This window comes from Peromyscus californicus, unplaced genomic scaffold (assembly GCF_007827085.1).
Source record: "Peromyscus californicus insignis strain IS unplaced genomic scaffold, ASM782708v3 Scaffold_3__1_contigs__length_106647218, whole genome shotgun sequence".
Lineage (NCBI taxonomy): Eukaryota > Metazoa > Chordata > Mammalia > Rodentia > Cricetidae > Peromyscus > Peromyscus californicus.
Window position 1 is genome coordinate 101,940,091 of NW_026294551.1, and position 27,549 is coordinate 101,967,639.

The 27,549-nt window shown below is 48.6% G+C and overlaps 1 protein-coding gene across 1 annotated transcript in view; it reads right to left on the minus strand.

Moving 5' to 3' along the window:
* Tekt5 (tektin 5) overlaps nt 1–26,268 on the minus strand; it is a 42,821-nt gene extending 16,553 nt beyond the window's left edge. Inside the window, exons 1-5 of the mRNA XM_052759448.1 lie at nt 25,687–26,268; nt 14,838–14,921; nt 13,548–13,618; nt 10,063–10,206; nt 3,838–4,060 (exon numbers count right to left, since the gene is read on the minus strand). Of these exons, the coding sequence (XP_052615408.1) occupies nt 3,838–4,060; nt 10,063–10,206; nt 13,548–13,618; nt 14,838–14,921; nt 25,687–26,253 (1,089 nt within the window). The 5' untranslated portion in view covers nt 26,254–26,268. The remainder of the gene's footprint in view (nt 1–3,837; nt 4,061–10,062; nt 10,207–13,547; nt 13,619–14,837; nt 14,922–25,686) is intronic.
* Between the last annotated feature and the right edge of the window lie 1,281 nt (nt 26,269–27,549).

Genomic DNA, 27,549 nt, shown 5'->3' on the forward strand with positions numbered 1-27,549 from the left:
GATTGGGTCAACATGTTAGACAGCCTTTCCTCGCTGGCCATCTCCTTAGCCCAAGTGCTTTGTTTTTGTGGGTTTTGTTGTTTTAAAAAAAGGGTCTCACTCTGTATCCCAAGCTGGGCTTGAACTCACAGCAATCCACCTGCCTCAGCCTCCCATGCACTGGGGTTACAGGGATGAGTCTCCACACCCAACTCAGTTCACTTTAGAAAGAAAAGAAAGTCTCTATTTTAAACCGAAACTTTCTATCGCTGTCATTGGCATAAATCAAACAGCATTGCTGCATGTCGAAAGAACATTAACAATGCATAAAATGAGACAGAGGCTGTGTGCCGCTCGAACTCCAGCCGGGTACTGCGGCCTACCTGCACCTTGAGAGGGCTGCGAAAGGATGGAAGGGGCCACGTTCTGACTATTAAGCGCACTGATACTAATGGTCCCCTGGCAGAACACATCAGATGTCATCCTGCCTACCAGAATCTGCCTTCCACACCTTTGGAATAAGCACTTTTCGTTTTTCTTGTGAAGGCAGAGCCTCATTAGCCCAGGCTAGCCTCCAGCTCCCTGTGTTACCCGAGGATGACCTTGAATCTTTGATCTTTCTGACTCTACTTCCTGACTGCTGGGATCCTCACACGTCAAACAATGGAACAGCGTGCCGTCGTGCCTGGTTCCAAACAGGCACGTTCTATACCAGGTCCCTGCCCCCAGACACCCTCCTCATAGCACGGCTATGGACCTATTCCCCTTACCCTGCACTGAGTTCCACCCTAACACATTCAAGTGGATAACTGGATGTTGGAGAGGGAGCTATTTACATGTAGGCTCCCAGGGCCTTGGCCAACAGAGAACTCAGCCCACTGAGGCCAGTACCCTTTCCAGCTCTGGGGCCAGCAACTGCTTTCATCCAGAATGGTCTCTAATCCCTCTCCTAGCAATGGCCCAGAAGATGGCTTAAAACCTCAATGTCCTCCTATAAGGAGCAGACCCCAGGGCAGGTCACAGGTTTGGGGCATCAAGATGGCTTAGTCAGTGCAGACATTGGTGCAAAAAGCCTGGTGTACACACTTAAGCACACATCATATATATATGCACACACACAGAGAGAGAAAGAAAAAGAAAGGGAGATGATAAACGAAATAAAAAGTACCCAAGCACTCAGGCTCGAAGTCCACACTCTACAAATAGTATAGGAGGTGAGAGCAGTGGATGACAGTCTCTACTGCATCTTGCTTTGTTAAATAATGTTTTATCATAATTTTTGCTTCAGTGACTTCAGGGTAAAATAAAAATCTAAACTCTGATATCAAATTAAAAAGAAAAGAAGTCCCAAGTTCAGTAGCAACCCAAGGACAAGTGATCCTAAGAGGTCAGGAAGGAGGAAGTGCCTCTTGAGATAAGTTCCAGGGTACGGATGGAAGTGCAGCCAGTTAGCCAAACTTGGTCCACAGTACCACTGTGTAAATAAAGTTTTATTGGAAAACAGCCATGTTCATTTGTGTATGTGTTATCCATAGTTGCCTTCTTACACATCCTCAGGATGCAGTAGCTGTGACAGCAACCGTGTGGTCCACAGACCTGAAGCTGTTCGTTATCTGGCTCTACAGGAAAACTGAAGATTCATGGGGAGATGTTCTGAGATTGTCTCCCATGTCACCCCTTGTGTGGGTAGCCATTCTCTCTCACCAATGCCTCCCCGATGATCTTCCTATGTCTGTTCTTGACCTCTGAAGTCTTCTTCTACCAGAGTGAGTCTGGACCCAGCATCTTTCTCTCAATGCTCTCTGCAGGCTCCCCTGCCTCAGAGGCAGCCACAGCCTTACTCAGGTGCTTCTAGGACTCGAGTGTTCTAAGCCTGTTTTCCTCCAACGTCATCCCATGTATCTTCTGAAATTCTTTCTTCTCCCTATCCATCTTTGGCCTGCTTGACTCCCTACCCATTTGTGTTTGTGTGTGTGTGTGTGTGTGTGTGTGTGTGTGTGTGTGTGTTTGTGTGTGTGTGTGTGTGTGTGTGTGTGTGTGTGTGTGTGTGTGTGTTTCACATCTGTTCAGGCAGGCACAGAAAGGCCAAGGGAGGAAACTGGGTGCCCTGCTCTATCACTCTCCACCTTATTCCCCTGAGACAGTCTCTCACTGAACCCCGCACTGGGATGACAGCCAGCAAGTCCCACAGATCCTCCTGTCTCTGGCCCCTTGGCATGGGGTTACAGCAGGGAGGGATTTGTATGACTTGGGATGTTCAGGGTAGGCTTTGATGATAAGTGATAGTTGAAGCAAGAGTTAAAGGTCATTTTAAGAGGTTGGCCGAGAGGATACCTGGGGAAGAGTACTCCAGGCAGAGGAGAGAGCATGCAAAGGTCCTGAGGCAGGCAGTGAGCAGATGTGTCTGTGGACACTGGGGACGTGGGAGGGGCTGCAGTAGCCAACAGCCGGGAATGAGGCCAGAGAGATGATGAGAGCCAGAATGTGGCAGGCCTGTGTGCTGTCATCCAGATTTTCCTCAGAGGGACACAGGGAGCCAATTCAGTGTCAGAGCAGTGAAGGGCCTAGATCATTCCCAAGTGAGTACAAAACCTACACCAATAGCTTCCCTCTTGCAGCATCATGTTGAATTCAGCCACATTCTGGAGCCAGAAGTGGATGTCGGGTGTTGTCCCCAATCGCTCTCCACCTTAACTTTTGAGGCAGGGTCTCTCATTGAACCCAGAGCTCAGCCATCTGGCCACACTGGCTGGCCTCTGCTCTGCCAGTGCTGGGGCTGCAGGCACTCACTGTTGAGTCTGTCTTTTTACGTGGTGCTGGAGACTGAACTCAGACCTTCACTCATACAGCAAAGCTTTGCTGACTGAGCCACCCCCACTGGCCTCTCAGTCTGTTTTGCTGTAAACATCCCTCTCTTCTGCTGCATCCTTGGAGGACCCCCACTTCTGACTCATTCCCTGCTCCTTCCTTCATTACAACTTGCAATTATTTTCTAGAAATTCGTTTTGTCTGCACACTTGGGCCAAATGCATTCAGATGTGGGCGTAAATTGCCCCAGTAACCCCCATCAAGCTCTGTCTGCAGCCCACTACACGCCGGCAGAGAGGTACAGAGCAAAAGAGCTGCTTTACAAACAGAAATTCAGGGATAGTCCCTCCCGCTTCCCCACACCCTGCAACAAGATTGATACCCCTAAGTCATTTTGTGTAAATTCCATACCCACCACTGCTCCCCAAATTGACATAAGCCACCTGCAGATAAGTAGCATGTTTGGAAACCCACCCCCTGCCTGATTTATTCCTAAGGTCCAGTGTGGCCTCCAGCAGCCAGGGTGCAGAATGCATTTGTGTTGAGCAGGGGATATCTAGTTCATGCAGAAAGTATATACCCCAGAGGTGTGAACTGATATGTTGTGGCCCAATTACAGAGTAAATAGAGGGTGTGTTGTCTTGGAAGAAAAGGAGGTAGTGGGCAAATTGGGCAATCCTCTAACTCAGAAAGCACCCCACCCCTCTACAGGGGGACATCATGCCGCAGAAAGCCAAAAGTTGTCTTTTCAAAGGTGTGCTGTGGCCAACAGAATGTGCTGGGACCCTCAGGGACAATGCTGTCCTGGTCAAACTCAGCTACACGGTCTTCAGACAGAGAAGGAAGGGTGCCAGGAGCCACAGCAGTGTCCCAGGTACTGGGTCAACAGCCAGGCCAAACTCCAGTTTCCATCATCAGGTACCAGGGATGCTACAATCACCTGGGAAGCTCACAGCCCTCTCTTGGAATAGACAGGCTGCAGCCCACAAGAGGCATGGACCGTTTCAGCACCTTGGATGAACAATGCATCTGGATGCAGCACCTGCTTACCTTAGCCAGCTGTGTCTGCAGCTTGTTCTTCACATCTGTCTCCTCAGAGATACGCGCATTGAAGGCCAGGTTGGTGTTGGTGAATTGCCTCCACATCTGGTCCGACAAGGTCTCGAACAGGTGCTCTGCCTCCTCTCGCAGCCGGATGGAGTTGGCCCGCATGTTCTGAGAGTGTCTGATGTTGTCATTGCTGAACTTGGCCCAAGTTTCAGGAACAGAGACCCTGCAAAAGTCCAAAGGCAAGCTGAAGTCAGGTGGGGAACTGGGGAGCTGCTGACAGGTCTTAGAGACCTCTGCATTCAGGGGATCCTCAACCTTGATGTGAGGTTCTTTGATGTTCCTGTGCACCTGAGGGTAAACCTGACCTTCACTCTTACCCTTCCAGGAGCTCCCACACACAGCCTCAATGACCATAAATGTCCCTGAGGCCAGAGGAACACGTCTATTCCCTGTTGAGGACAGCTGCCCCAATCCATCCCTTGTTTTACAGGGGCTCCAACATTTTCAATAAGGCACTCAAGAGTGGATGGACTGGTGCTCCTTCAAGGAGCTTTGCCCTCTCACTTCTACCAAAGACATAACCAGGCCAAGAAGCAGACAGGAGGGCCCAGACTGGCCCAAGTGCCCCCAGCCCAACGACAAGCATGTGGCTATGTTCACTCCATTCACTCAGCACATGTAGGGTTTAGTTGGTGGGTTTTTTGTTTTGCTTATTTGTGTTGCTTTCTGGGTTTTGTTTTTCAGTACCAGGACAGAGCCAGGAGCATCACACATGCTAGGCAAGCATTCCGCTGCTGAGCCACTCCCCTGTCCTAAGCATTATGTTTTCAAAGTCCACCATGGGTCAAGCCTTATTCTAAGCACCAGCAATGGAGCTGTGAGTAAGAGTGACAGCATCCAGGCCCCTGGGTCCAGAGGAGGAAAAGGAGGGTAAACTAAGCGGGTACTCACACACTCAGGTGTGTGCCTGCACGGACTTTAGAAGCAGGTGACGGGGAGGCAGGTCTACATTTCAGTCACTGAATTCAGCAGAGATATGGAAACATCACATGGAAACTTCCAGAAACAAACAATTTATAAGTTTTACTTTATTTATCAACACCTTTTAATTACATTACATTTATTTATTTATTTATTTATTTATTTATTTATTTATTTATTTATTTATTTATTTAGTGTGGGCATGTGGAGCCAGAGAACAGTCTGCAGAAACTGATTCTCTCCTTCCACAGTGTGGGTTCCGGAGATCAAACTAGGGTCATCAGGCTTGCTGGCAAGAGTCTCACCCCTGAGCCACCTCAATGGTCCCAATTCATCAGTTTTAATGACTTTCACTATAACATATTGTTGTGATTATTCTATTTTATGAGTGGTTATTGTTAACCCTTGCCTCACAAGCCAATCCTTATCATAAGTATGTATGAATGCATTGAAAACAGTTGTCTAGTCAGGTGTGGTGGCGCACACTTTAATCTCAGTACTACTGAGGCAGAGTCAGGCAGGTCTCTGTGAGTTCAAGGCCAGTTTTAGGACAGCCAGAGCTGCACAGAGAAACACTGTCTCGAAACACCCTGGAATCCTGGGAGGCTGAGGCGGGAGAATTGTGACCAAAATCAAAAACCAAACAAGGATCTATTATGTATAGCCCATGGTCTCCCCACATTCCCAGGCATGAGGAGGTGTGTGTGAGAACATAACCCATGAATCTTCAAGGGCTGGACTGGGAGACCCTGTCTCCACAAACCAAACAACGAATGTCCCCGTGAGCATATACTAAGAGAGTGTACTCCTGCTAAATGAGACGTAATCACTGTCACCAGCAGTAGATGCCATGCCCCTGCCTTCCCCTGGAGCAGGCAGCCGAGAGATTCCCCAGAAAACAGCAGCCTCACCTCCCTCTCCCCGGAGGAAGTCACCACAGGCGGCTTGTCTCCTCATAGGTTGTGCACCTCAGTATCAGGGGTGTACTTCCCTGGAGCCCACGCCTCTAAAGGCAGAAGGTGGGGCAGGCTTTAGAGGCAGGATCATCACTGGACAATGTAACATGAATCTTAAAAGATCTTACTAATAAAAAACCCAGGAGCCAGGTATTGGGGTGAATGCTGGAAGATCAGAGAAGCAGAACAAGCCACAGCCACCTCACCTTGCCAGTTCTTCAGCTGGTCCTGTTTCCTCAGACTGGAAGCCTATGAGTCCTCATCCAGAATGAATCTCAGCTGAAACTGCTGCTAGAAGCCTAAAAACTTAACCAGACCTAGCTCCTGGTCCTCACACCTTATATACCTTTCTGCTTCCTGCCATCACTTCCTGGGATTAAAGGTATGTGTCACCATGCCTGGCTGTTTCCAGTGTTGCTTTGAACTCACAGATCCGGATGGATCTCTGCCTCCCAAATGACAGGATTAAAGGTGCGTGTGCCACCATTTTCTGACCTCTATGTCTATCTAGTGGCTGTTCTGTTCTCTGAGCCCAGGTAAGTTTATTAAGGTGTACAGTACATTGGGGAACACAATATCACCAGAGGACAACACCTAGACTCCATGTCCAGTGTGGGCTCAAAGCTCAGTTCTGCCAGCTGCTGTGTGAGTTGAGGTCAGCTGCTCATCTCTCTGAGCACTGGTTTCATCAAATGGGGATAATTATGGCGCCTATGCCCAGGGTAAAATCCCTATCACACAACCAGACACTCAGGAAGCATTTGTCAAGTGATTATTATTCATAAGATGTTGCATGCCAAGCTCTGGACACAAAGTCTAACATAGCAAATGTCACCATCACCACCATCACCACCATCACCATTATCACCATCATCACCACCATCACCATCATCACCACCATCACCACCATCACCACCATCACCATCATCACCACCATCACCACCACCATCACCACCATCATCATCACCATCACCACCAGCACTGTGATTATCACTACCATCACCACCATCATCACCACCATCACCACCTTCACCACCATCACCACCATCACCACCTTCACCACCTTCATCACCATCACCACCATCACCACCTTCACCACCATCACCACCTTCACCACCATCACCACCTTCACCACCTTCACCACCATCACCACCTTCACCACCATCACCACCTTCACCACCTTCATCACCATCACCACCATCACCACCTTCACCACCATCACCACCATCACCACCATCACCACCATCACCACCTTCACCACCATCACCACCTTCACCACCATCACCACCTTCACCACCTTCACCACCATCACCACCTTCACCATCACCACCACCTTCACCATCACCACCACCATCACCACCTTCACCACCATCACCACCTTCACCACCATCACCACCTTCACCACCATCACCACCACCACCATCACCACCACCATCACCACCACCATCACCACCTTCATCACCATCACCACCACCACCATCACCACCACCATCACCACCTTCACCACCATCACCACCTTCACCACCATCACCACCACCACCATCACCACCACCATCACCACCTTCACCACCACCTCCACCTCCACCACCATCACCACCTTCACCTCCACCACCACCATCACCACCACCATCACCACCATCACCACCATCACCATCATCACCACCATCACCACCATCACCACCATCACCACCATCACCACCTTCACCACCATCACCACCTTCACCACCATTACCACCACCACCATCACCACCACCATCACCACCTTCACCACCACCTCCACCTCCACCACCATCACCACCTTCACCTCCACCACCACCATCACCACCACCATCACCACCTTCACCACCATCATCACCATCATCACCATCATCACCACCACCACCATCACCATCCTCACCATCACCACCAGCACTGTGATTATCACTACCATCACTGTCATCGTCATCATCTCTGTTAACCCAAGCTGCTGAGAACTGCCCTGAACAGAGACACTAAAATCCAGTCAGTCACTGAACATCCTCTCTTTACTCTGCCTCAAACCTGGAAGACAGCGTCCTGAGTTTGAACATCTGGGGAGCAATTACTGGCCACAAAGAGCAGCTCTGAGAGTCCAGTCAGATGAAGTAAAGCAGCCTCGCCCAGCAATGAGCAGCTTGGCAGCCAGGCTTAGGGGGAGGCATTCGCACAGGTGGAGGGACCCCTTGGTCTCCCTGTGCAGACGGGCAGCTGTGGCTACAGGAGCAGAATTCCCACCTCGCTACTCCAAGGCCTCAACCCTGTGGAAAGAGGAGCAAGTCCCAGGAAGTGACATGACCAGAAATCCCCAAAAGGTGGGATTTACCGTGTGGCTAAATCCAGAAGATCGCTCTAGGCATGGTCCACAGAGCCTACCCAGGGGCTTCTCCCCTTCTCTCTTCCTCTCCTTGGTTCTTTCATTCCAGAAATACCTATTGTGCACATAGTGCCCAGTACAATTCTGTCTGCTAGAGATAAAAGGTAGATAGTGTGGAGTAGACCCAAGGGAGACCCCACCCTGTAGCCAGAGCTTCTCTCCCTGACCCTCTTCTCAGACCCCAGGCTGTGGACAAGGAAAGCATGTATTATTCTATCTGACCCTCCATGATATGGACATGCCCTCCAGAGTATTACGTACACAAGAGGCACCTGTGCTACTCATAGCTGCCAGGGTGAAAGAAATTATGCTACACAGCTTCATCCAATCAATGTCCTGTCAAACACTAGGCTCTGTGTTCCCCACATCCTGTGTCCATCTTTTCTTCCTCACAGAAACCCAGGGAAGTAGACACTATTTTTCCCCATGACGTTAATACAGAAATATGACCCAAAGAGTTTAACCTGCCTTAACTTACCCATAGTGTGCACATGGAGGCTGGAACACAGGAAGCCCAGCCTGGCTGTAGAGGCAGTGCATGCGTGTGTGTGTGTGTGTGTGTGTGTGTGTGTGTGTGTGTGTGTGTGTGTGTGTGTGTGTTTGTGTTAGTGCTGAGAACTAAAATGACGTATTCCCAGTCCCTAAGAACCTACTCTCTCCCAAAAATCCCAGTGCTGGTGGACACTACTGTGTTGGGAGCCGGGCCTAGTTTCAGGCCAGTATATGATTGCTTGTCTAATGGGTCTCCAGATGAGGCAAAGCCCACAGGGACAGTCTGACTTGGCAAGGACCAAGGACTTCAGGACAGTGCAGAATACTTCTGGGACCTCGTGGCCTGCATGCTCTCTTTTCTCTTGTAATGTTGATGATTCTCTTGGCGGTGTTAGTGTCATTTTGTCAATCATGCATGGGACAGACGTGATCATTCCTGGAAACCCCATTTTTTCTCTAGTATCTTCCCCTAAAATTCCTTGGGAGCTGATGCTCCTCAGGTTTCCTCCTGAGGATGCCAGCTGTCACATCAGACCCCGGGAGCTGACAGGAGGCAGATCACCACTATTTCTGTAAATATGTTTTGAACGGGATTGTTGTTCTTGAAAGTGTGTGCCCATGTCAATCATCTTTAGTTTTGTAAAGAAAGGATGTACCTGGCCAAGCTAGCAAAATAAGTGTTGTTTTGGGTTTAAAGATGCTTTGTTGGGAAAAAAACATATTTGACCTATTTGGTTTTGCCAGGGGATGGGAAAAACTTGTTTGTTAGTATGGAAAAACATGCTTGTTTTTGATGTATAAACAAAGATGGCTGGAGCTATTTGGGGCTGGCCACTTGTGTGAAACTCATCTGGTGGTTGGACACTTAATTTCTTTGCTCTGACACCCCTTCCCCGTTTCAGGACCTGAACCCAGGCTGAGCACTACTGAATGGAGTTCCTGCTCCTATTGGTGCAACTGCCATTGGAAGTTTCCCAGCATGCCCTACCACTGTGGCAGTGGCCCTGGGACTCTCAGCTAAGCCAATCACATGATTTGGGTCTTGAGAAAGGTGGAACATGGATGGAAAGACGGCAAGGTAGACATGTAGCCAGTGCCTCCCACCCAAGGTCACACAGCAGGTAGGTGCAGAGCCAGAGCTGCAGGGCAAGCTCGCAGACCCCCGGACACAGACCAGGAGCTCCCACTCCCTGGCTCTCTGACGGTCAGAGCCTTCCCCTGCAGCCTTCCGCTTGACTCTGGTAAACTCTTCTCTTAACCTGCTGGCCAAACCAAGATCCAGCCCCTTGCAACAGAGGATCCCATTCAAACACCGCTTGACCAGCACGTAACACCCTTTCTACACCTTGCCCTTTACTCCCACTGGACCTGGCCAAAGACAAGGAGAGAAAGCTGGGTACTTACGTTCCGTCAAACTTTTCCATGCCGTGGAAGAAGCTGATGCTGTCAGATGTGTTTCTGAGATTGAAGCATCTCTCGTCAATACACTGGGCTGAGCTCTTGTCCTCAATGTCCCGCTCTAGGGCGTGTTGAGCATCTCGGTTATCCCTGTAGGAGAAGCAATGTGTGGTCACGGCATCCTCCACCCACAGCCATCGCCATGCGTCAGGTGGAGGCAAAGCCCAGGCTGCAAGCCCAGACTCCCAGGAAAGTGCTCTGTGCACACTTAGAGGTTGCTCATCTCTGTTTCCACTTGGTGTCAACACCTCCTACTCAGCCACTAGGGCTCACTCCAGGACAAACACACCTGTTGTCTGTAAGAGACGTGAGCCAGGCCAACAAGATGGATCTGGAGGTAAAGAGCTGCCACTCAAGCATGATGGCCCGAGTTGATCCCTGAAGTCACAATGGAAGTAGAGAATTGACTCCTGAAAGTTGTCCTCTGACGTCCAAATGGCATGCAAGTGTATGCACGTACACACACACACACACACACACACACACACACACACACACACACGAATAAAATACACCTTAAAAAAAGGCTAAGTGGTTAATACCTCAGGCTCTGAGTGTTGGGGCATCTCAGTTGCATCCACTCAACCAGTCACAGGGAATCTGTAGGTTCCTGGCATGACTTTGTTTTGGCAATAAAGAACACTGACCAGAGGCTGAGTTCAGTTCCCAGCACCCACATGGCAGCTCACAAGCATCTGCAGCTCCAGTTCCATTGGATCTGATACCATCTTCTGGCCTGTGCAGACACCAGGCACACTCCTGGTACACATATGTACATGCAGGCAAACACTCATATACACAAAATAAAAATAAGTCTTTAAAAATCTCTGTATTTATAAGAACAGATTTAGAAGATACCAAACCATCTTCAGACAAAGTCTGTACGGAGTCACTTCTATGACAAACGCATCGCTCTACAACAGGAGGTGGTTCTGAACACAGAGTTAAAATGTAGAGAAAGACACTCACTGCCTTCAATTTATACAACTAAATACAGCAAAAATAAATATGATGAGCGTGGTAAGGGGAACTGTGGGGGCTTTAAAAAGACCGCAAGTACCACAGTGGAGGGGACCATCAAAGCAGGCAGACAGAGTAAATACGGAGGACTTCCCATGTCTGAGTCCATGTCTGAGCTAGGTGCTCCTATCAAGTAGGAAAAGGCACTATGGACAAAGCTGCAGAGGTGATTTAGAATTTCAAACTAACACAAAAGCAGAGAAGCTAGAAATAACCAGGTTTTCAGGGGTCAGGGACCAGCTCAGAGTCAGGGGCTGGGTGGAGGGGGGATCTGGGTGGAGGGGGGCCTGGGTGGAGGGAGGGGTCTGGGTGGAGGGAGGGGTCTGGGGGGGAGGGAGGGGTCTGGGTGGAGGAGGGTCTGGGTGGAGGGAGGGGTCTGGGTGGAGGGGGGCCTGGGTGGAGGGAGGCGTCTGGGTGGAGGGGGGCCTGGGTAGAGGGACGGGTCTGGGTGGAGGGAGGGGTCTGGGTGGAGGGGGGCCTGGGTGGAGGGAGGGGTCTGGTTGGAGGGGGGCCTGGGTGGAGGGAGGGGTCTGGGTGGAGGGAGGGGTCTGGGTGGAGGGAGGTGCTGGGTGGGTCAGAGACATGGTCAGGTCAAGAGGAGACAAGGTATGGGGAGGGACTTGAGCCTGGACTGTTGGAATCAGAGCTAAGAAGCTTGGCCAAAGCCACAGTTTCCAGGCTCCAAACCGCTGGCAATGGCAATCACTTTCAGAGTTCTCACCAAACACCAAGTACCTGCTCCTTTATTTACTATTTTCCATCTTTTCAAATGATGTCTAAAGTAAGAGTGAATGCATTTTGAAAGGGAAATTCAGATTTTGGTCTTTAAAGGAAAAGAGTAACTCTTGGCTATTAATAGGTTGTTTCAGACCTAAATATACCAAGTAGACACTAATTCCTAGCTTGCATCTAAGAAGCCTCTAAGCCTGAACCTCTCCCTGTGTTCTCTGTTGGGCAAAGGTGAATTCTTGCTGATTGCTTGCGGGCAGGGTCAGATTGGTAAGGCAATGACTTCACTTAAGTCTTCAGCCAGAGACCAGCTACGATGGAGGGCTGGCTCCCCGTTAGCCTCTCCGTCTCCTCCCTTCCTTCCTTCCCTCTCCCCATGGGTCTCTGTACTCAGTTTCTCTCCCTTTCTTCCTCCTCTCCCCCTCCCTTGTGGACACGGTTGCTGTTGGGGTGGGAGTGGGGCTCTAATGACTCAGAAGGAAGAAAATGGAAGTCCCCAGTAGTGGGTGCTCACCTGTGAGGACACACAAGAGACCCTGTCAGGCACCCCACCAGGACCCACCCTGAGGCCTTCAACATTGAGCAGGATAGAGAAGTGGGGCTCTGTCTCAGCTGATGCACTGGGGTGTGATGAAAGCCAGAAGGTGAGAGGTCAGAGCACTGGGGTCAGAGCACTGGGGTCAGCGGAAGCTCAGAGAGCAGCTGGCAGTACCGCTTGGTACCGCTTGGTACTGACGAGGCCTGGAGGACGGGGGAGAGGCCTGCTTCCCCTTTTGTTCATCCCCTCACCCTGCTGTCAACCCACCAGGAAGGACCCAAGCTTGGCTCCCCCCCAGTCAAGAGGAACCTTTTCTATTCTTTTGGGGTGCCTATACCATGAGAACACCCTTCTTCCTGGAAGCAAATCTCAGTCCTGGCCCAGAAAATCACAAGCCCTCATCTGTGACCACCTGAGCAGGTCAGCCTTAGAGCCTCTCCCAGCAAGCTAGGTCTGAGCATTTCCATACTACAGGCCACCCTGCTGGCCATATCAAGAAGGGCAGCCCCAGCTGTGCCCTCTGTGACAAAGAAGAAAAACCAGCAGAACGGCGTGCCCCGGACAAAGAAGGGTAAATGCTAAGCTCCAGTGCCATGGGGAGAAGCCGTCTCATGGGAGCCGAGGGGCCCAGGGGCTTAGCTAGGGGGCCCAAGCCCAGCAAAGCACATACCTCCCTTTAATTACGCGAGGGGCCCCGGCTTGGCATGATACCAGTTTACATCATGGTCTAGGAACAAAAGCCAGTGCCTTTTGAAGACTCCCTGCTCAAGCGTCCACCAGCACCCTTCTGGAGATGTCCCAGTCCCTTGCCTTATTGCCTAATGTCCACGTGCTGCTCCTCCCAATTTCAGACATTGCCTGGGGAAGCCATAAAAGCTGGGTGTCGGGAGGCTGGGTGAAAGGTGCCTTCTGTCGGGGCCAACAGCAGCTGGGGATGAGCATCCCTGGATGGTCTGGTCCATTGACAGAAGCACTGGCAAATGGGGATGCACCCTCACCCTTCCCACCCCACAGAGCTGGTGTTAAACATCAAACAGCACACCAGGAACCTCAAGAGCTGCTCAGAGACAAGTGGATCCATCTGGCTGTTCCCCAGAAACCTGGTGAACCCACAAGCAATCCTGAAGGAGAAAGGCTCCCTTACCGCATCTGGAAATCGATTCGTTTAGCTAATTTTCTCATCTGATCTTGGCAACATTTTAGTAAATCCACTTCCTAAAATGAAAAAAAAAATGTCAGAAAGAGCTGACATGGTCGGAAATTCACTGGTCAGAGCCCTCATGCAGGAGTCCCATGCCAGGAAATACCCGAGTGGGGATCCCAGGACCACTGGGGCAAAGAGTAGATGATAGAGGCCTTGAACTCAAGATCCTCCTGCCTCAGCCTCCATAGTGCCTTCTTATTTTTCCTTCTCTTCCCCTCTCCTCCTTTCTACTCCCATTCCTTCTCCTTTTTCTTTCTTCTTTCTTCCTTCCTTCCTTTCTTTTTCTTCCTTCCTTCTTTCTTTCTTCTTTCTTTCTTTCTTTCTTTCTTTCTTTCTTTCTTTCTTTCTTTCTTTCTTTCTTTCTTTCCTTCTTTCCTTCCTCCCTCTCCACTCTCTCTCTTTTCTCTCTCCCTCCCACTCCCCTCTTTCATGAGCTAGGCAGGCATTTCTACCACTAAGTTATCTCATCCCCTCTTCTTATTTTGAAACAGGAGCTCACTGATTTGCCCAGACTAGCCTTGAACTCATTTTATAGCCCATGCAGGCCTTGACTTGGTGATCCTCTAGCCTCAGCCCCCTGAGTAGCTGGTATTACAGGCATGTGACACTATATCTGGCCTCTTTTCTTTTTATGTACTTAAAAACTAAAATAAAATTTAGCACCCAACTATGTGTAGAGTGCTCACAGATAATTTTTTCATTAAATTAAACCATGCACTGGAAGTGGTATACATATACAGTGTGTATAGTATATGATTAATATACGATCAGGAGTGTGGTTTGCCTAGCACATATGAAGCCTTCAGTTGGATTCCCAGCTGTATAAACTGGATATGATGGTGTATGTCTGTAATCCCAGCAATCAGAAGATAGAAGCAGGAGGACCAGGGGTTCAAGGTCATCCTCAGCTACATCCTCAAGTAAACTTGAGAATAGCCTGGGATACATGAGACTCTGCAAAAATGAGCAAAAGTAAATATACATGGGCCTTTACTTTTATTATCATGGTGCCATCCATATGGTCATTTTGAAAATAAAAAGGTTGAGATCAAATTATCCCAATCCATTCCCGTTTCCACTTTTCCCCATTCCTACATGAGGACATCAGCGCCCCACAGTGTTCTCTGAGCTCTAACTCCATAGGACATCATATGTGACTTCTGCTCCGGACAGACCACTCAATTCTGACCAGCCAGCTATCCTCTCACCCACTCCCAGAGGGTACTTTACCCGGATAAGGTTTTTCTCCACGCTGTCATGGACCAGGTCAATCCCGATCCTTTTCTCCCGATTGTACAGACACTCCAGGGCCACCTATTGGAACAATGAGAAAGACTGTGTCCTGTGGAGGCCTGGGCAGAGCCTTAGTGTAGGCAAGTGAGAACCTATGCCTCATCTGCTCTGTTCTGTTTGGTACCTGGGTGTCCCATGGGGCCTCATTACTGTGCTTTTGTGCCAGGGCCACTGCAAGCCCATGCATTCAAATCAGGACAAGGATGTGTCTCAGGAAGCAGTATAATTGGGAGGGAGCCTATGATGGTTCACCCTGAACTCACCTTGATAGGGCTAAGAAACACCTAAAAATCAGGTGTGGTGTCACATGCCTTTGATCCCAATACTTGGGAGGCAGAGGCAGGTGGATTTCTTTGAGTTCCAGGCCAGCCATACATAGTGTATTCCAGAACAGTCAAAGCCACATAGTGAGACCTTGTCTCAAAAGAAAAGAAAAAGAAGCAAAGAAAGGTGGATGGATGGATGGATGGCCCCCTTGTTCCATTACATCTTCACCAACTTTCTACTTTTGATGGTTGCCTTCACTGACTAAGGTGTGCTGTTCTGAAACTTGCTCTGTAGACCAGGCTGGCCTCAAACTCAGAGATCCACCAGCCTCTGCCTTCCCAGTGCTGGGGTTAAAGGTGTGCCCCATGACACTTGCTCTAAACTTTTCTTTGATTCCTTTCCAACAAGTTGGAAATGTAGCTGGGTAGGATCTTGCCCTGAGGTTACCACTCCCTTTATTCCATTTCTGAATCTGTTTATCTCCTTGATCATAGGATTTAGCTCCATTCCACTTCCTGGTGCTCCTTTTCTCCTCAAATTTTACATTTTCTTGTTCCTTTTCATTATAAATCTGTTAAGAGTGACCAGTAATAATCACATGACAGAGTCTATGCTAGGCTGTTTTGAGATTTCCTCTGCCAAAGCAATTAATTCAAATCTCTTCACTTTCACCTAAGGCAGACTCTTCGAACAAGGGCAAAAAGCAGTCACTTTCTTTACCAAAATATCACAAGATCCATCTCTAGGCAACATACTAAAATTCTCCTCTAAAATTTCTTGAGCCAGCCCTCCACAGTTCATCAGATCACACTCAGCACCACTGTCTTCCATGCTCCTACTAGTATAGCCCATTAAGTAGCACTTAAAGCATTCAACTGCTTTCCAAGCCCAAACTCCCGAAGTCCAAATTCCTCCAAACAAAACATGGTCAGGACTATCCTAGCAATATTCCAGTCCCTAGTATTAACTTCTGTCTTAGTTAGGGTTTCTATTGCTGTGAAGACACACCATCACTATGGCGACTCTTATAAGGAAAACATTTAATAGAGTTAGCAGCTTACTGTTTCAGAGGTTTAGTTCATTATCATCATGGAGGGGAGCATGTTGGCTGGGGAGAATGGTGGCATGCAGGCAGACATGGTATTGGAGAGGTAGATGATAGTTCTACATCTTTGACGGGCACCAGGAACTCAGACATTGGGTGGAATCTTGAGCATATATGAGACCTCAAAGCCCACCTCCACAGTGACACACTTCCTCCAACAAGGTCACACTTCCTAATAGTGCTACTCCCTTAGGAAGCTATTTTCTTTCAAACCACCCCAAGGAGTATATCTCACAAGCCCTGGTCTCTTTCTGTGTTTTTTCTTTGCTTCCTGTCTGCCAGGAAGTGAACAGCCTCTGCCACACATTCCCACTGCCATGGTATTTGGACCAGGTACGTGATGGGGCCAATCAATCATGGTTACAACTCTCTGACACTGTGAGCTGTTATTGATGGGTATTTGAACACAGGGGTAACACCCCTTCCTACAATCTCTGTTAAGTTGTCCCTAAGCTTTCCCAAGCTATGCTAATAAGTAAAGCCAAGCTATCATTGTGACATGATGTGTCAGCTGCTGTCCTCCTATTTCTTGGTAGTCTATTTATTGGGTTCAAATTCAGGCTTAGCCACTTCTTACTGTGTGCACTTGGACATGCTGGGTTACCTCTCAGATCCTCTGTGTCTTCATCTATACATGGGCTCAGGGTTGGTGCATCATCTCACCAATCAGGTTTGTTAGAAGATTATGTTCACCAGCAAGTGTGAAGACCTCATATAGAACCCTATCTGTGATGGATTGTCTTCACTGTCAGCTCTGAGTGTGGATGTCAGATCCTGAGCTGGAGTCTCAGACTGAATAAAAGGAGAAGAGAGCTGAGCACCAGCATTCATCTCTCTCTGCTTCCTGGTTGCAGACACTGTGTGACCCGTTGCCTCACACTCCTCCACTATTCCCTCCCCACCATTATGGGGACTATTCCTTCAAACTGTGAGCCAAAACAAACTCTTTCCTCAGTTGCTTTTGCAAGGAATTTTGTCATAGCATGAAAAAAGTAATTTGTTAATGGACCCTGAGGTGCTTTGAATGAGAATATCCCTCACATCCATAGGCTCATATATATGCATATATGCAACTTAGTTCCCAGCTGGTGAACTATTTAGGAAAGATTAGAAGTGTGGTTTTGGTGGAGAGCCACTGGGGGTGGGTTTCAGAAGCCCACAACAGGCCAACACTTTCTTTGCCTCCTGCCTGTGGGTCAGGATGTAAAGCTCTCAGCTACTGCTCTGGTGCCATGCCTATCTGCTTCCCACCATGATGATCATGGACTACTCCTGTAAAACTGTAAGCAAGCTCCCAATTAAAGTCTTTCTTTTATAAGATTTGCCTTGGTCACGGTGTTGCTATACAACAGCAGAATAGTAACTAAGACAGTCCCTACAATTATCTGTGTACATTTTTCTTTGTTGCTATTCAAGTAGAAGGCAAGCCACAGGAAGGGGGTGGGGCCTTGTGAGACCACGATAGTATAGCCACAGTTCCTGGCCTTCTTTCCAACTGTCTCAGGGACCTGAGCACAACAGAAGGTAAGAGAATGAGCTGTTTGCTTATGGATGTTCTTATGGAGCTGAGGGACAATGGTAATCAGCCACCAGTCTGCCTGGGACATCATAAAAGCCAAGGGAGCAGAGGGTTCTGGGAGTAAAGGCACCAAAGAAGGCAGAAAGGAGGGGGATCCGGTGACTTTCTGCTCAGGAGTTTGGAGGTCCTCCTCTGGACTCTGATTGATCGAGGTGCTGGAGTAGAGTACAGTAATTGCACAGACAGCCCTGCCACAACAAAGTTTGCACTCCACAGAGTGAAGAGTACACACCTAAAGAAATCTAAGATGGTTTAGCAGGTAAAGGCACTTACTGCTAAGCCTAATGACCAGATTTAATCCCCAGGAACCACATCGTGGAAGAAGAGAGACAACCCTTGCAAGTTGTCCTTTGACCTCCACATGTATATCATGGTGCACACTCATGAATACACACAGACACACACACAAATATAAAATATAAAATTTTCATAAGGGGTGCAATGAAATAAGGTGGCCTTGGTGGGTGGGGGGTACCCAGTGGTCAGGGAGGGAAAGACAAGTAGGGACATGAACCGTGAGAAGGAGAGGCAAAGGTGAATAGGAATGATGAAGAGGCTGCTGCAGGTGCAAAGGAATGGAGAGAGGAAGGCCAGAGCTTTAGTACAGGTTATGGAGGAAGGGTTCAGGAATTAAGATGTAAGTGGGTCTGGGGATATCGCTCCCTTGGTAGAATGCTTTCTTCACAGTTCCCAAGTACAGCATAAACCTAGTATGGTGGTGAATGTCTAATCCCAGTGCTTGAGAAGTGAAGGCAGGAGAATCAAGAGTTCAAGGTCATCCTGGGCTATGCAGTGATTTTGAGGTCAGCCTAGGCTACATGAAATAGCACCTGCGGTGGTTTGAATAGGAACGGCCCCCATAGACTCATGTGTTTGAATGCTTGGCCCATAGGTAGTGGCACTATTAGGAGGTGTGGCCTTGTTGGAGGACGTGTGTCACTGGGGGGGGGGGGGGGGGGGGCTTTGAGGTCTCAGATGCTCAAGGTCAGGCTCAGTGGCTGACAGTTTTCACTTCCTGCTGCCTACAGATCCAGATGTAGAACTCTCAGCTCCTTCTCCAGCACCATGTCTGCCTGCATGCCGCCATGCTTCCCACCATGATGATAACGGACTAAACCTCTGAACTGTAATCTGGCCTGTGGCGAACCACAAGAATATGAAATAGGGAGTCCAGCTGTATATAATAAACTATACTTTGACCGACCAAGGGTCCGTCAAATAGGAAGCCATTTATCTTGGAATATTTGGTGTTAACAGCTCTAATATTCAGCTGCCCCTCATTATGAATTTCTTGTGCTCATAATTCCCATAGAACGTGTATATGTGAGCATCCTGCTTGGGCCAGTACTTGGATAAGGTCATGTGGGCAGGGCCTTCTGCCTCTGAGCTCCCTGTCCCTTTTCAGCATTTTAATTGGGTATCTGCCTTTTGCCTGAAGCCCCTGAACTAAGGTCCTTTGAGGCAACCTGGCTCCTAGATGCACAGCTTTGTTTCTTGTGCAAATGAAGCTCAGACCGTCCCCTCCCCTCCGGCTAGGGGCACGGCAGAGAGACTGACTGAGGACAAGAGGCCGTTTTACATAACCAGGTGCAGTAAGGACTGGAGCGGAATTCCAGGGCAGAACCACACGGCCAGAGAAAAGAGAGGAAGACAGAGGTTCTGTAGAGGGTAAGGCAGATCTCTGGTAGAGTTTATCGGGGCCAGGAGTAAGGAGCCAGGAAGGATAAATGGAGGACTAAGGAATGGAGGACGAAGATGAGACTAAAATCATAAGGGCTCAGTTATGACCAGGGCTATGAGGGAACAGAAAAAGTGGGTACAAAGAGGAGCTGAGACTCGGGATGGAACTGAAGCTGTTTAGACAGAATTGTGTCATAAAGGAATAAAGTAAATGGACAAAAGAGCATGGTGTATGTAGATTCTTTTCCCTCAGATAACCCTGCTCTGGACGTAGCATCTTCCCTAGGACTCTGGGAGAGATTTTCTCAGGGCAGGTACTTGGGAAAATTCCATTACTAACTAAGACAGAAGTTGGTACCAGGGAATGGGGTATCGCTGTGATAGGCTTGAACATGTTTTTGTTTGAAGGAATATGGACCTTGAGACTGAATTAGAAAAGTAGTTGAATGCTTTAAGTCCTGCTTAGTGGACCATCATAGTAGAATCATAGAAGACAGTGGTGCTGAGGGTGATTTGAACTGTGGGGGGCTGGCTTAAGAGGTTTCAGAGGAGAAGAATATTAGTATGTAGCTAGAGACTGTTCTTTTGCTATTTTGGTGAAGAATGTGGCTACTTTCTGCCCTGTACAAAAAGTCTGCCTGAGTCCAAATTGAAGAGCTTTGGATAAATTGTTTTGGCAGAAGAAATCTCAAGACAGCCTCGTAGAGACTCTGTCATGTGGTTATTAGGGTTCACTCTTATGCAGATCTACAAAGAAAAGGAGTATACTGAGGAAGTAAAAATACAAAATGCACCGACTGAGGAGAAAAGGGGCACAAGGAAGTAGAATAGAGCTAAATCCTGGGTTCAAGGAAATAAACGGATTAAAGAAAATCCTGATGTTAAACACAATAAAGAGAGTCAGGGCAAGACTCCACCCAGCTCAGCTTTCAATTTGTGAAAAGGAATTAAAGAACAGTTTAGGTCCAAGCATGGTGGTGCACACCTTTAATCCCAATACTCAGGAGACAGAGTCAGGCAGATCTCTGAGTTCAAGGCCAGCCTGGTCTACAGAGTGAGTTCCAGGACAGCCAAGGCTAGGTAGTGATGGAAAACAGAAAGTTGGTGAAGATGTAATTGAATGAGGGAGCCATATTCCAGCCCCAGCAGGCAGCAGAACTCGGCAGCTTCGGCCATGTGGTTCTGACTTTAGAGTCAAGGACAGAAGAAAGGTGTTATGGAACCTTCCTTCTCCACTAAGGAAAGCTGCTGAGGCCAGGCATGGAGGCCTAGAAAAGAGATGCCAGAGCTGTGGGATTCCTGCCGAGGAGAGCTGCTAACAGGGAGTGGAACCAGCCCAAGAGAAAGAAGTATGCTACAGTCAACAAAGCTGAAAGGAGCTGGAGATCTGAAGATCACTTTGACATCAGACATGGAGATGCAGAGTGTGGAGTTTGCCCAGCTGGTTTTTGGTCTTGCTTTGGTCCAGTATTTCCTCACTGTGCTCCTTTTCCTCCTGTTTGGAACTGTAATGTATATCCTGTGTCATTATATGTTGGAAATATTTGATTTTATTTTTTATTTATTTATTTATTTATTTATTTATTTAGTTAGTTAGTTAGTTAGTTAGTTAGTTAGTTACTTTTGGTTTTTTTGAGACAGGGTTTCTCTGTGTAGCTTTGCACCTTTTCCTGGAACTCGCTTTGTAGACCAGGCTGGCCTGGAACTCACAGAGATCCACCTGGCTCTGCCTCCCAAGTGCTGGATTAAAGGTGTGCGCCACCACCGCCCGGCTTGATTTTTTATTTTAATTTCATAGAGGATTACAATTAAGAGATTGCCATGAGTCTGAGAAGAGACATTGGACTTTGTACTTTTCAACAGGGTTGATAATGTGGTAGACTATGTGAACTACTGAAGTTGGACTGAATAATTTTTGCATTATGATATGGCTACAAGCCTTTGGGGGCTAGGGAGTGGAATGTGGTTTGAATAGGAATGGCCTCCATACACTCACACACTATTAGGAGGTGTGGCCTTGTTGGAGGACGTGTGTCACTGGAGGAGGGGGGGCTTTGAGGTCTCAGACGCTCAAGGTCAGGCTCAGTGGCTGACAGTTTTCTCTTCCCGCTGCCTGCAGATCCAGATGTAGAACTCTCAGCTCCTTCTCCAGCACCATGTCTGCCTGCATGCCGCCATGCTTCCCACCATGATGATAATGGACTAAACCTCTGAACTGTAAGCCAGCCCCATTAAATTTTTCCTTTATAAGAAAGAGTCACAGGGGCTGGAGAGATGGCTCAGAGGTTAAGAACACTGGGTGTTTCTTCCAGATGTCGTGAGTACAATTCCCAGCAACCACATGGTGGCTCACACCCATCTATAATGAGATCTGGTGCCCTCTCTGGCATGCAGGAATATATGCAGTCAGAACACTGAATATATAATAAATAAATAAATCTTTAAAAAAAGAAAAAGAAAGGAAGTTGCTGTGGTCATGGTGTCTCTTCACAGCAATAGAAATCCTAAGACGCCACCCCACAAAACACTCCCCCCAAAAGACATTAAATTTAAGGATGCCATTTAGGAGCCGTAGGAGAGAGGTGCAATCTAGTTTGATATTTGGCTGCTGTGGGTAGAGCCTGGGAGAAGATGATCATTTCTGCTCCTAAGAAGCAGCCTGGACCGTGGTAGTCCAGGAGACAGGGAGAAGCAGATAGAATTCAGGTGTGTCTGATTCCTGACTCACCCGTGCACAGGCAGAGCTGGGCTTCCAGACAAACTGAGAGAATAAAAAAGAGAAAAAGATAGAGAACAATAGACTTCCCTTATCTTGGGTGTCTCTGCCCAACTCCTTGGTAAGGAGCCAGCTGGGGAGGGAGGGAAACAGTGGAGCACTCCCCAAATCCAGAGTGATGAAACCTATACCATGACCTTTCCTGTCAATGTCCCAACATTGGTGCAGACACAGCTGTCAGATGTAATAGGTTTCCAGACAACACCCCCTGTATGCTCCAGCGAACCCCAGGACTAATTCCCACGACTGTAGGCAGATATTGTCCCTACCCTATACCCAGCTTCCCTCCCCAGTAACCACTTAATCCCCTCCAAACTTTCTCCAGGGTGTAGAGAAAAACTTTCTCTTACCCAGATTCCTCCACAGCCAGGAGGCCCCTGTGAGTTCTGGCAAATAGGCTAAAAAGGAAGACATGGGACTCTTGAAATGCGGCCATTCCTTGCTAGTGTGAGACAGAGTTGATGGTTTGTCCTTAGTCCTACCTCATTTCTTGCCTCACATGAGAATATCAAATGCTCCCTGCATGCAGGAGCTTGTCACTCAAATATGATCCCTCCTTTTAGCTTTAGGACAAGAGCCACATGCTGTGGGTGGCAGAATGGAGAGAGAAGAGCCTTGTCCCTGGCAGAGTGTTGGGTCTGCATTTGTCTCTGGAGTCCTCATCATGACAGAAACACAAACCATGTGGCTAAGCCACAGCTGCTGAGTATCTATTACCAAAGACATCCTAACGGACTCAGGGCTAGGAGTCTCAGAGGCCAAGGAAGGGTCAGGAATGTCCACATGAAGATGTATATTCACTTATTCAAAGGCATTCATTGATTCCTGCAGCCACCATGGAAAGCAGTATGGAGGTACACACACACACACACAAACAAACAACAACAACAAAATGAAACCTGGAAATGGAACTAACAAGTGATCCAGCTATACCACACTTAGTATACACTTGAAGGACTTTAACTTAGCATCCCACAGAGATATCTACATCTCCACTTTTATAGCTGCATTATTCACAACAGCTAAGAAATGGAACTAGCCTAGATAAAGAAAATGTAGTATATTCCATGGTGGAATTTTATGCAGCCTAAAGAAAAATAAAATTATAGCATTTATAGGGAGATGGGACTAGAAATCATGCTAAGTGAAATAAGCTAGGCTCAGACAAATAGATGTTCTGCTATATGCTAGATTTGCAATTACATGTGGGGTGTGTGTGTGTGTGTGTGTGTGTGTGTGTGTGTGTGTGTGTGTGTGATCGGTATTTCTACTGTGTGCTGAGATGAGCTAAGATGTAAAAGAGGATCATGAGAGGTAAAGAGGAGGTCTTAAGGAGGTGGGAAGCAGAGGGCAATGGCATATGTTTGATAGGAAAGCTGAAGGGGACCATGAGAAAAAGAAGGGGACCTGATGGAGGGGGAGGAGGCACGAGGGATGGTGGTTTACAAGAGGGCTGCTGTGGTAGTTTAGGGCTAGGAAGTGTGTCCTTGTTGGAGGATGTGTCACTGGGGGTGGGCTTTGAGGTTTCAGAAGCCCACACCAATCACTTTCTCTGCCTGTTGCCTGTGGATCAGGATGTAAAGCTCTCAGCTCCTGTCCTAGTGCCATGCCTGTCTGCTTCCCAGCATGATGATCATGGACTAACCCTCCAATTGTAAGCAAGCCCCAAAGAACTTCTTTCTTTTATAAGAGTTGCCTTGGTCATGGCATTTCTTCACAGCAATAGAGCAGTAAGTAACAAAGACAACTAGGGACCACAGATCAGTGGTAGCCACACTTGACCAGTACATATGAAGTCCTGAGTTCAGTCACCAATAGCAACACACACACACACACACACACTCACACTCACACACTTAGTCTTAGCCTGGGAGTTTATCCAAAGCATTGGCTGCACAGCAGTCAATCAGTACAGACATAGGTTGCTAAGGACACAAGCAGACACCAGGGCAAGCAGCAGGCAGGTACCACTCCTGAACACATCAGTGAGAAGGCAAAGGTTCTCTGCTCTGGTGGAGCCTAATCCAGTGGACACAGAAAACCAAGCAATAGAGGCTGTGGAGACAGCTTAGTCATGAGACTACTGTGCAAACCAGAGGACACACGGTCTGATCAGAACTCAGCCAGACACAGCAGCACACGCTGTAATCTCAATGCTGGGGAGGCAGAAACAGCATCCCTAGAGGCCAGTGTCTCAGAAAATAAACTGGAGAGCAATTGAAGAAGAAGGAACCTGATGTCTGGCTTCTGACAGAGACCTCTGATCTCCATGTGTTGCACACACAACCAAATATACACATGTACACATATACGCACACCATAAAAAGACAATTATAGTGTCAGTTAGATGTTATCTTGAATGTCCTAATGACCACAGTGTGTGTTCACATGTAAGCACAATCAGGCACACAGTGTTTTGATGGGACCCCTAAGGTGTTGATTGATGCTGATTGTCAGCTGGCTGTAGCATTGGCTGAGAGGCTCTGGGAAGGTGTGTGAGAACACTGATTAACCGAAGAAGGGAACCTTCCCCCGGAGTGGGCAGCCCCCGGAGTGGGCAGCCCCTGGCGGCTGAAGACCCACATATGAAGAGCATTGGGAAGGGAGCAGCTTTTGCCTGCCTTCCTTCATTCCTTGCTGGTGGGTCCATCTGTGTCATCGAAGATGCTGTCACTGCTGTCCTTTGTTGACATCAGAACTCAGCTCCTTCAGCCCTCCAAAGTGGCCTGGAGGCCTGCAACTCTCCCGGACCCCTCCAGGCATCCATCACCAGACCGGGAAGGCTAAGGTATCTAACCTATTGCTTCCAGCAGCTACAGGGTTATCAGCACCTTCAGACAGCCATTGCTTCAGTCCCCAGCATGAATCATGTCAACCACTCCAATAATCCCCTTTGTGATCTATATTCATTCTGCTTGCTTTGCTTCACTAGATAACCCTGACTAACACACCTAAGGAGAGGAGAAATTGATCCAATATGGGAAACCCCATCTAACTGAGGCTATTCTGAGTTGCCTGGGGTTATTATTTTTTAAGATTTATTTTTATTGTATGTGTATGAGTATTTTGCTTGCTTCCATGTCTGTATGCCACATGCATGCAGTGCTCTAGGAGGCCAGAAGAGGGTGTGTGATCCCCTGAAACTGGAGTTACAGGCCGCTGTGAGTTGCTGCCCTGTGGGTGCTAGGAACTGAACCCACAGGTCCTCTGCAAGACTAACCAATGCTCTTACTCCTGAGCCATGTATCTCTCCAGGCTCCGATCATTTTCACCTTAAAAATCTGATCATAAAAGAGAATGCAATTCAACCCACCTGCAAGGTGCCTGTCACCCTGACTCAGTGACAGTAGGGACAGCAGTGTCTCCTTCCCCTACTCACCTGCAGGGGACAGTTCACCTCCTGGGCTGCGCACTCCAAGCGCCTCTTGATGGTGTCCATGCTGTTGTTCTCTGTCAGAAGCCTGTCCAGCTCATAGCACAGCTCGGACTTCCAGAAGCCGATGTCCGACAGCCTCTGGCCCAGGTTCCGGGAGGTCCCTTCCTGCATCTGACGTGTCAGCTGGTCCTTATCCTGCATAATCCGCAGGGAGTCGCTGGTCAGTCGGCTGGCCCAGAGCCGCGAGGCCTCTGCGCCCCGGAGCTGCAGCTCGTTGGAGCGGTCCCAGTCGCGTGGGGTGTAGCGACAGAAGAGTGCGGAGCGGAGCGAGGGCAGGATGGTGGGGGGACGCCGGGCGCCTTGGCATTCTTCTGGGCATGTCTGGGTGGTGGCGATCTTGTAGAAGACGCTGGGTTTCCACGCATTCAGGTAGCGGTACCCGGGCAGATGAAAGGGTTGGTAGCACTCCTGTACCACAGGAGCCTGCCCACCAGGGGGCGGCCCCTGCAAGCCACAGTCTTTCTTGGGTCCACAGTAACTGGCTGTCTGAGTGGTTCCAAGAAATTCCATCTTTCCCCATCAGCCCCACGCGGGCAAAACTCCGCCCAAGAAGCCAGGGCATCCCAGGATCCAGAAGCCACAGGGCCTCTGTGACTCAGTGCTGGTGTCATAAAGCGCGGGAGAGGGTCTTTGTGCCAGGTCCTCGTTCTCCAGGTAGTTGGAGGCCCTGTGATCCAAATAAAAAGCAATCAACAAAGAGAAGTGCGTTTAAGGGACTGGAGAGACTGCTTGGCGGTTAAGAGCAAAGGACTCGAGTTCCCAGTACCCACGCACGTCACAGCCGCCTGTAATTCTAGCTCAAGGAGATCTGATTCCTCTGGCCTTCACGGGAACCCACGCACACAAACACAAATGCACATAACCAAAAAGAAAATAAAAACAAGCGCCCCCCCACTTTTTTTTAGTTTGACAACCCACAGGTTTGGGGTTGAAAGAAACGGCAGGTGTCTGTCATTCTGGAACAACAAAGTCTGCCTTTCTAGAGCTGGATCAGTGGGGGTTGGAGGGAGCGGGTGGGGGAGGGGGTAGTGCCCCACCAGCTGAGCCAACATTAACTGTCTTTCTTTCCTTGTTCCCAAGGTAACATGAAAATGGCCCAACCACGCCTGCAATCCCGGCACTTGGGAGGTGGAGGCAGGAAGGAGATGAACACATGGCCATCCTCAGTTACATGTGTTTTTGTTTTTGTTTTGAAACAAGGCTCTGTGTACCCAGGCTTGCCTCAAACTGGCTATGTGGCTAAGGACGACCTCGAACTTCTGATTCTGCCCTATGGCTGTCCTAAATGTTGAGATTATGGGCCTATGACACCGAAGGGTGTGTGCAGAAGTTTGAGCCCAGGGCTTCCTGCATGCTAGGCAAGCATTCTACCAGCCACATCCCAAGCCCTTGGTTCATGAGTTTAAGGATAGCCTGGGCTACATGTGACTAATTCCAAACATCAGATACTTTAAAATGGCCCATGCAGGGCACAGAGTGGTTCTCAGCAGGCGTGTTCACACCAGCAGGAATCGTCTGGGAGGTGCTGGACTAAGTGTGAGCGAGTGTTCAGACTGTAAAACCTACTTTTGCATGACATTCGAGCAGGCAAAACAGATCAACAAAGACAAGCAAGGTTCACAACCCCGTTTTGAAAACGCAAAAAAAAAAAAAAAAAAAAAAAAAAAGGTCCTTTCCCAGTGCAGTAAACGGGAGAAGGTGGGTTAAAAATTGGGGAGATGGTGAGAAAGTGGAGATGGAATGGGGTGATTGAGTGCTCTGTGTCTTTGATTGTGGAGGAGAGTATACAGCTATTCATATTGTCAA